Source organism: Pelophylax lessonae (genome assembly GCF_965119305.1).
Source record: "Pelophylax lessonae genome assembly, chromosome: 10".
In the NCBI taxonomy this organism is placed as follows: domain Eukaryota; kingdom Metazoa; phylum Chordata; class Amphibia; order Anura; family Ranidae; genus Pelophylax; species Pelophylax lessonae.
The window spans coordinates 58,165,058-58,175,832 of NC_138777.1; the positions used below are offsets into that span (position 1 = coordinate 58,165,058).

General features: G+C 44.0%; 1 protein-coding gene across 1 annotated transcript in view; it reads left to right on the forward strand.

The window, feature by feature from the left end:
• The window catches only part of DCDC1 (doublecortin domain containing 1), a gene marked incomplete at its 5' end in the record, with an annotated part of 647,338 nt that overhangs the window by 618,659 nt on the left and 17,904 nt on the right, over positions 1-10,775 (forward strand). Inside the window, one exon of the mRNA XM_082270964.1 lies at positions 2,827-2,964. Within this exon, the coding sequence (XP_082127090.1) occupies positions 2,827-2,964 (138 nt within the window). The remainder of the gene's footprint in view (positions 1-2,826; positions 2,965-10,775) is intronic.

The window sequence follows — 10,775 nt, forward strand, 5'->3', positions numbered from 1 at the left end:
GGAGGGGTTAAGTGTGTCCTAGGGGCGTGTTTCTAACTGTGCAGGGACATGGCTATTGGTGTAAAAGCAAAGATCAACGGTTCTACATAGTAGAACTGTCAGATCTTCATTTTTACACCAGGGAGAATGACGGGCGGCTTGTTTACATAAGCCGCTCCGCCTTTCTCCCTTCACAGGAGCGTTCGTAGTGTGACCGGCGGACATCGAGTCCGCCGGACACACGCACTGACTTGCCTGTGAACGAGCCGCGGCGGGCGCGCAAGTCAGTGACAGGCAAGTGACGTATCGATACGTCACTCTGCCTGGCCAGGGCTGACCGCCGCAGTATATAGTCGTGCGGCGGTCGGCAACCGGTTAAAGGAACCAAAAAAGAGCCAATCCTCAATGAGCATTTGTAATAATATGAAACTTAACTAAGGATTTGTAATTATAGTGCAGGCTTCTAGTATATAGTGACAATCAGCACAATCAATTAGAACCTAAAAAACTACACTGCTCAAAAAAAAAATAAAGGAAAACTTGGAAAACACTTTAGATCTCAATGGGGAAAAATCTCATGTTGGATATCTATACTGATATGGACTGAGTATTGTGTTAAGAACAAAAGGATGTCACGTTTTGACGGAAATGAAAATTATCATCCTAAAGAGGGTTAAATTCAAAGACACCCCGAAAACCAAAGTGAAAAATTATGCAGCAGGCTAGTCCTTTTTGCAGAAATTTCATTGCAGCAACTCAAAATGGTACTCAGTAATTTGTATGGCCCCCATGTCTGACAACGTCGGGCATGCTCCTAATGAGACGACGGATGGTGTCCTGGGGAATTTTCTTCCAGATCTGGATCAGGGCATCACTGAGCGTCTGAACAGACGGAGATGCAAACTGGCAGCGTCGGATGGACTGAAACATAATGTCCCAGAGGTGTTCTATTGGATTTAGGTCAAAAGAGCATGGGGCCATTCAATAGCATCAGTTCTTTCATCCTACAGGAACTGGTTGCATACTCTCACCACATGAGGCCGGTCGTGCACCAGGAGGAACCTAGGACCCATTGCACCAGCATAGGGTCTGACAATGGGTCCCAGGATTAATGGCAGTCAGGGTGTCATGTCTAGCCAGTAGAGGTCTGTGCATCCCTCCATGGATATGCCTCCCCAGACCATCACTGACCCACCACCAAACCAGCAGCATAATGTTCTCCACAGCTTCTCCAGATCCTTTCAAGTCTGTCACATGTGCTCAGGGTGAACCTACTCTCATCTGTGAAAAACACAGGGCACCAGTGGCGGACCTGCCAATTCTGGTGTTCAATGGCAAATGCCAATAGAGCTCCACGGTATCAGGCAATGAGCACAGGGCCCACTAGAGGACATCGGGATCTCAGGCCACGCTCATGAAGTCTGTTTCTGATTGTTTGGTCAGAGACACTTACACCAGAGGCCTGCTAGAGATCATTCTGTAGGGCTCTGGCAGTGCTCATCCTGTTCCTCCTTGAACAAAAGAGCAGATAACGATCCTACTAATGGGTTAAGGACTTTCTACAGCCCTGTCCAGATCTCCTAGAGTAACTGCCTGTCTCCTGGAACCTCCTCCATGCTCTTGAGACAGTGCTGGGAGACACAGCAAACTGTCTGGCAATGGCAATTCTGCCAAACCAAAACGCCTATATGTGAATGGAGCCTTAGGCCCTGTTCACACCTGAACGTTTTTCAGCTCGTAAAACGCTCATCTCTAAAGTTCCAAAACACCCAGCAAGTAAAATCCCATTCATTTCAATGGACCTTGTTCCCACAAGCGTTTTGCCAGGAGCTTCTTTTTTGGCAGATTACAAGCTTTTTTTTTAGATGTCAATGCCTGCCTCCAAACGCCTGAAAAAGAAAAAAAAAAAAAAAACACACGCCCAAAAAAGATACGCTCAGGTGTGAATGGAGCCTTATCAGCTCTGCGCTAGGCAGGTGAGAGGTTTGACTCCATGGGTGTCATACAACCTACCACTGAGCTGCCATTTCTGCTCAGGAATAAAAAACAACACATACCTATCCCTGAGGAGTGAAGCCTCGTACACACGCAACGAATTTCCGCCGACCGGTCGTCCGTCTTTTGTCCAGAGTCGTGTCTGTTGGTTGGAATGTGCTCTAGACTGCACACAAATTTTCCCGCACGACAGAATTCTACTTCAGAAGAGATGTCATTTGTTGGATTGCTTTCTTTGTGTTCTTTCATCTCTGAGCATGCCTAGTCTTGCTCATAAGATTTTTCCCCATCTAAATCTGTACTAATTAGACAAAAATCGGTCGTGTTTTGACGGTTGACAAAAATTATATAGCCTGCACACCAGGATTTTTTCGGCCGAAAAGTCGGAGTCGGTTGTCGGAAGTATCATACTAACAAGCCGAAAATCGGCAGATCGGTCGTTAGACGAAATTTCCCGGCCGAATTTCTACTCGTGTGTACGGGGCTTAAGTCTGCACTATTATAACAACTAAAATGTGGAGATCCAGATCAGTTTGTATCTAAATTTTTATGGTGGTTAATGAATTATTCAGTTTTAGTATTAGCTGCTTACTCCTTTTTTTAGAGGGTGAGGAAGGCTCAGAATGTTCCTATTTTGGAATTTTTATATAAATTCCAGACTATGTATTCCCCTCTAATACAATATGCACACGAGTTTATATAGCTACATATACAAAGATATTAATGTCCACCAGGGGGCAACACTCAATAACAGGGCATACACAGGCATACATTGTAGATAGAAGCAGTATAGAGCTATTTCATGGGATTTGAAATACAAGGGTATCTTTACTATGTATTCTTTGATTGTAGATCATGAAACTGACGCATCTACAGTAACACAGATGGGCCTTGAAGAGGTGACAGTGGATGAGTATTTGCTGTGTTATATTCTGCGTCATCCTATTGAAGTTTGGGTGTCCTGTGGAGAGCCCTTTGCATCACCACATGGTAAGACTTATTATTTAAATATCACATCACAGTTTCCTTACAGTGATCCTATGCTTGGCTTTTGCAGCACAAAGCAACAGGTTTGGTTTATTAATGCCCCCAGATACTGCTGATATTTCCCATGACTACCATTCAGTCACTGGGGGAAAGTAGAGTTAGCCCTGTGAAAGCTTTAAGGTATGATGAAGAGCTTACATAGGGCCAAGGACCTTCTTCCCAACCCAATGTGACAGTACAGGTGATTGAGTGGACAGTCGCCAATAAGAGCTCTGTCACATGTTCCTCTGTATCCAGAAATACTGGGTATTTTTTTTTTTCCCTCCAAGTAGCCAAACTGAAAGGTGGAAGGTAAAGGGCAAGATTAGTCATTGCTGCTGCCGTGGCCACTAATAACCACCTGCGGACCGCATAACATACATTTACTGTGGCAGGTCGGCTCTATTGTGCAAAATCACGTACCTGTACGTCAATTCATGCAATAGCCTCTATGTGGCGCGCGTGCGCCGCCAGAGACCGCATCGCGCACTGATTGAAATAATCTATGCCTATTGGGATTTTTTTAACCAAAAATATGTAGCAGAATACATATTGCCCTAAATTGATGAAGAAATTAGACTTTTTACATTTTTTTATTGGATGTGTTTTATCGCCCCAGACCCGGAGATAAAAAGGTAGTACAGGTACATGATTTCTGCCGCAGTATATGTACGTGGGGTGGGTAAAGTGAGCCTGTGGTTTGCCCATGCTGGACAGGAAAGGACATTTAATTTAAACCCCACCCCATCAGCACATACTAACCTTTCCTTCCCATAGCGTTCTTTAGCGTAGAGGCTAAGTTCACATTTTTATTTCTCTCAAAAATCCAGCTCCCCTATGTACCAATATAACAATAATGTACCTTGGTTGCGGAAAAATACAAGCTTTCTTTGATTTTGAGAAAAGGGCCTTACCTTAGCCCTTGCTATATTGTTTTTAGAAAGCTTCAGAGACTCCCTGGTATAGAGTTGAAACCAGTAAGGCCTCTTGCACACTGCAGCTTTTTTTTACCAAGCTAAAATACAGCCCATTAATTGTAATGTGCCTATGCACACAGGCGCGTAAACAAGCGCTGTGCATTCTTCAGTAAAAACAAAATAGAAAAATCTGCATATTACGCAAATACGCACAAAATGTGCAGAACAAGAATGTGAGAATACGTTTCTGCGCATTTGGGCGAAAATGCCCATGCAAATGTGCGAACATATATGTGCAAATACATAAAAAAAAAAAACGATGAAAAAGTAGATGCTCAAACATTTAAGATGCCTTAAACACAGAAAGGAGCTTACCAGCTTACCTCATTAGCACACACCCTTCACCCAACAACTATGTTTTCACAGCATCCCCGGCATTTCTCAATGCATGGATTTCCCTGGCTTCTCCAGCGTCCTTTCAGACTGGCTCAGGCTGCAGGCTAAACTCCCTGTGGCCACATGCAGCCCAAAGGGACACCCCTGATGTAGTGCAAGGGCCTGCCTGATGGGATACAGAGTGATTGGACAGATGAGGTGTTCTCTTATTATATAGTTTTAGTAAATTTAAAGGAGATTTTACAATCAGATTGTATAACCACATTTATACACCTACGATTACTTACATTACATTACTTTTTTATTACAGTAAAAAAAATCTGCACCACGTCAAAATGTCCCATGAGGTGCTTTGCCACATGGAGCGCAGCCCACTGAAATCAACGGTCTGCCCTTTGTGTGTCACTGGAAAAACGAGCCAAAAGACATGCTCTCCCACTACTCTAGGTGTGAATGGGGCCTGAAAGTGAAATAGGTGCGTTTACACAAGAACTATGAGGCTCCATTCACATCTATGTGTTTCCAAACTTATGGCAAACTGCACAGAAAATGCGCGCTTTGCCATGCATTTCAGAAATGCATTTCAGAGATCGTGCTTGTGTTGTCATTACATGTTAAAGGCTTCCCAAGTGTGGCGAATGCACCAACCAATGATCCAAAAAAAGTTCTGGAGATTCTCTGGGGTGATTGTTGCGTGTAGTGCAACCCATTCAAGTGACTGGGCTGCCCTATGTGTTACGAGTGAAAACGCTCCAACACTCCCAAAACAAACGCATGTGAAAATCTGAGTTTTTGTAAAATGTCGATGTGAACGAGGCCTGACAACTGAGTGTCTCCGTCCACTCCCTCCTATGCACTTGTATAAAGATGGCCATACACTATGCAATCTGATTGTACAATCTCTGTGCATTTTTCTTTAGATTTACCAGAAATATGGAGTAGGTGGGAGGACCCACCTGACCAAATCCATTTAATGTGTATCAAATCAGACAGGAAGTTGTACTACATAGCTGATGGGAGATCTAAAGGAGATTGTACAATCAGATTGTACAGGAAGTGGGTGGAAGGTGGTATAGTAATGAGGGAGGTGTGGTCCAGAGTGGTGAACACACCCATAGGTGTGCGCAGCCTATTAAATTAGGGTGTGCACCCCAAAGCTCAAACACATGTGTTTGTGTGTGTCTACATATATATGACCCCAGCACATTTATCTCCCTGCCAGCACATTGAAAGGCAAGTGCCTAAAGACTAGGAATGATCGAACGGTTCGGGTCGACCATCGGTTCGACCCGAACTTTGGGTTTTCGAAATTCGGCCGAATTCCGAACTTTTTGCTGAAAAAGTTCGGAATTCGGCAACCAGAACCGACCAAAATGCAATGGGACAGGAACTGGGCTTTAAAAGCCCGTGATTGGACCAGAACCATCAGTAAAAGCCAATTGAGGGGGCAGGAGAATGCTAGGAATGTGATTGGAGTGACTAGGGGGACCAGAGGCCAATCATTAGTGAATATGCCCCCCAGTATATAAGATAGCCCCGCCAAATTCCTAGCATTGTAATACAGGGACGTGGAAGAGAGTGGAAGCAGTTCTGTTACTTCTGCTTCAAAAGTGTCATTTAGCAATTATTAGTGTGAGGAAAGGGATATCTAGTGTAGTTAGAGTGCTATTTTCCACTTTAGTTAGATTCAAAAATCTAGTTTCTGTAGGGAAAGCGTTAAGTGCCAGGGTGACCGTAGTGTAGTGTAGGGTGAACTGACACTGACTGCTATGGCAGGGTGACCAAACCCTTCCATTTCAGGGTGACCGCTATAGAGAAAATATTGTTTCTCTTAGGTGACTTATAGAACAGCGATATGGCTTCTCGCCTGTCAGCCTGCTTTTTGCTGCAGGCGTTTATAGGGCTTTTTTGAGGACATGTTTGGAGTCAGGCATGACATCTGAACTTCTGTATAGGGGTATATATACACACACATGTATGTATATATACACATACACATATAGAGGTGTGAAAGTAGCAGAACACTATGCTTGCGCTAATGAAATAATTAACAGGCATATGGCTCCGCTCCTATCACACTTATATATGTGTATGTGTATAAATACATATAAGTGTGTGTGTATATATACCCCTATACAGAAGTTCAGATGTTTTGCCTGCCTTCAAAGACCCCAAAAAATGCCCAAAAATACGCCTGCGCCAAAAAAACGCCCAGGTGTGTTATTGCAGGCGTTTTTTTTGGGCATTTTTTTGGGGTCTTTGGAGGCAGGCAAAACATCTGAACTTCTGTATAGGGGTATATATACACACACACTTATATGTATTTATACACATACACACATATAGGTGTGATAGGAGCGGAGCCATATGCCTGTTAATTATTTCATTAGCGCAAGCATAGTGTTCTGCTACTTTCACACCTATATATGTGTATGTGTATATATACATACATGTGTGTGTATATATACCCCTATAAAACATAAAGACAGAGAATATAAACCTAAGCCCAATATCTCTATCACCCTGCGCTGGTAGAAGGATGTGAACTTGCTAAACTGTATAATACAGTAAATAGCAGTGTCTAGCAGCTGCTTTGATGAATAAAAACTGATAAAAGGATGTGAATAGCCTCAAAGTCAAAGACAAGGAAGTACCACATAAGCAGCGCTTAAATGAGTGCATACATAAACCATATGTGCAAAATACAGCAATCCAGTGAGATAGATGTACTAGTAATAAATACAAAAGTCCATCTTGACCAATCGGAAAGGGGATGACCCGTCACCATGAAGTGAAAAGATAATGGATGGCAAACTTCCACCGCGTGACCCCTTAGGCAGTCAACACTCACCGAATGCCTGAAACAACTGAGCCTTCAGAGTACCAATATAAATCCCGGATCACTCCTCAGGATAATCAACACTGGCAGGTGAATCTCTCTCAGGAAAGCTCACAGAAGACTGGAACACTCAGAACGGCATCACATGTAAATTGTAAATATTAGGCATATAAACGAGAGGAGATGGCCAGAAGGTTCAGCGACCGATGGCTCACCAGTATCATACCGTCCCCAGGGTACCGGATCAAGACACCGCCGCTGCTCCCCAGACAGTCCTGCTATCACGTTCGCCTATCTCCGCTCCGCCGTGTTCCCGACACTTGGTAGCACTCGTCAGCGTTCGGCGATTTCCGCCTACAGCTCGCCGACAGCACATAGTGGTTGGGGTGGTAGGCGAACGTGATAGCAGGACTGTCTGGGGAGCAGCGGCGGTGTCTTGATCCGGTACCCTGGGGACGGTATGATACTGGTGAGCCATCGGTCGCTGAACCTTCTGGCCATCTCCTCTCGTTTATATGCCTAATATTTACAATTTACATGTGATGCCGTTCTGAGTGTTCCAGTCTTCTGTGAGCTTTCCTGAGAGAGATTCACCTGCCAGTGTTGATTATCCTGAGGAGTGATCCGGGATTTATATTGGTACTCTGAAGGCTCAGTTGTTTCAGGCATTCGGTGAGTGTTGACTGCCTAAGGGGTCACGCGGTGGAAGTTTGCCATCCATTATCTTTTCACTTCATGGTGACGGGTCATCCCCTTTCCGATTGGTCAAGATGGACTTTTGTATTTATTACTAGTACATCTATCTCACTGGATTGCTGTATTTTGCACATATGGTTTATGTATGCACTCATTTAAGCGCTGCTTATGTGGTACTTCCTTGTCTTTGACTTTGAGGCTATTCACATCCTTTTATCCATATATACCCCTATGCAGAAGTTCAGATGTTTTGCCTGCCTCCAAAGACCCACAAAAAATGCCTGCGCCAAAAAAAAACCGCCCAGGTGTGTCATTGCAGGCGTTTTTTTTGGGCATTTTTTGTGGGTCTTTGGAGGCAGGCAAAACATCTGAACTTCTGTATAGTGGTATATATATACACACACATGTATGTATATATACACATACACATATATAGATGTGAAAGGAGAGAAGCCATATGGGTGTTAATTATTTCATTAGCGCAAGTATAGTGTTCTGCTACTTTCACACCTATATATGTGTATGTGTGTATATATACATATAAGTGTGTGTGTATATATACCCCTACACAGAAGTTCTCATGTTATGCCTGCCTCCAATAACCCCCAAATAATGCCCAAAAAAACGCTTGCTACAAAACCGGCAAGGTGTGAAAATAGCAGAGCCATATCCCTGTTCTATATTAATTCTAATACAAATTATCATTTTTTTTCTGGTTCTGGACATGCTACAGAGCTGAAACGTCACAGGTACACTTTTTAGACCCCCCAGACACTAAATCCAAAGAAATCTCTTTTTTTTTTTTTTCAATAATTTTTTCAATAATTGGCTCTCTATCAAAAATGACAATTTTTAAGAACTTTTTTTTGTGTGATTAATAGTCTCTGGGGCATGAGCCCTAGGCACTTTTTAGGGGCATTTATTGGGTTTTAGGGCTTCAAAATGGGGTTTTTTGATTACCGAAGTTCAGGTCCCATTGATTTCAATGGGTTTCTGAAATCCGGGCCGAACTTTCTGGATGTTCTGGTGTTCTGGTCGAACCGAACTTTTGAAAAGTTCGATCGTCCCTACTAAAGACTTCTCTTATGGCAGAGCCAGTAAGAGAGAGATTTTTCCCATCTTCCTGCCAGCACAAAAAGTGATCATGTTAATGTACATGGGGTGATTAGGGCGTGCCCAGGCACACCTGGCACACACTGTGCGCACGCCTATGAACACACCCTATTACACTCTTCTTCTGTGGTGCAACAAGGAAGTAAATGCTGAGAGATGATCTACAGGAACTGATGGAATCTCATAATTATTTAAAAAAAATAAATAAACTGCCATGATTTTAAAGTTCCTGTGGATAAGGTGAGAGAAAAGCACATTGGGGTGTCTGGGCCAGGAATGGCATTGGAAAATGCTTCTATTTATTGTGTAAAGTTAAATTGTGCCCAAAAATGTGAACTTAGCCTTTGGGTCCTTCCAAACGAGCTTTCCGCCAGGCACACTCCATTTTGCTCCATTTTGCTCAGCGGGGGTCGATCTGCCGATCCCCGCTGAGCAGGCAGATGACAGGTCCATCTCCACTTACTTTGCAGAGACGGAGCTGTCAGATCCCTACTCTCTTCTATAGGGATATCAGATGAAAATCGACAGCCTGTACGTTTTCATCCGATCTTATCCAATCCGATCCTCCAGACAGATGGAAAATAGGGTTTCCATCCTTCCGGATTTCACGGATCGGATAGCAACGGACAAGTCACTGCTGACATCCGCCGCTCCATAGGGGTGCATGGAGCATCTGATCAGGTCCGCCTGTAAAACTGACAGGCGGACCTGATCCGAAAGCCAACGTGAAAGGGCCCTTTAACACAATGAGCACAATAAAATAAACATTCCCCAGTTAAATACTTGGTAACTTTTTACCCTAGCAATTGCAGTTTATAGCTTTCAAAGGTACTGGCTCCTACTTTTTCAATGTTGCTTCCCTGAGCTTCCATTCTTCATAGTAAAAAGGTAATAGTGGACAGTGCAGTCTCCAGTCAGTCTGTTACCATGGAGAAGTTAGGGCAGAGGAGGAGGGAAGAACAGGAAAGTGACTTGCTATCCTAATCTGCGGGGCTGTGTGTTCCTGTTAATGTGCATGTGGGCGGGGCCACTTGCCCTGCACCAGACGGGAATTGGGATCATTTGAGAATCAAACATTAACCCCCCTGGCGGTATTCCCGAGTGTGGCTCAGGGTTAACTTTCAGTACCAAAAGCGGTAACCCCGGAGCCACACTCGGGATTACCCCAGAATGTTACCTTCCCTGCGCTCCCCCGCTGTCCTCCCCACAGTCTCTCCCCACACTGTGCACGGCCAAACCGGCACTTGCCTTCCGGTTCCCTTCCCTGCGAGCTTTGCGATGCAGGGGGTTGGAACCAGCGGCAAACTTAAAAGTATAAATACACCAAATGTCATGATACAAAACTGTGATCCTAACGGATTGCACTGTATCATGCCATTTCAGCACAGGATTTCACCTGGTGACTTTTCCAGTGCCCTGCCTGTGCTTTTCCAGTGCTTTGTGCCTGGAAAATAAACGGCCATGGCGTCCAAAAGGCGGTTTTTTGCGCTAAAGCTCTTTTAGACGAACTGGAAAACAGTGACAGCGTAGCTGAGTTACTTGAAGAACTGAGCGATAGCGATTTGTGGGAAAATTCGTCATCAGGTACGGAAAGTAACGACAGCGATGATTCTGATGTCTCTTTCTCGCTCAGTTCTTTAAGTAACTCACTGTTTTCCAGTTCATCTAAAAGCGCTTTTGCACAAAAAACACTTTTTGGATGCCATGGTCGTTCTCTATTTTTCAGGCACAAAGAACTGGAAAAGCACAGGCAGGGCACTGGAAAAGTCACCAGGTGAAATCCTGTGGTGAAATGGCATGATGCAAAGTAATCC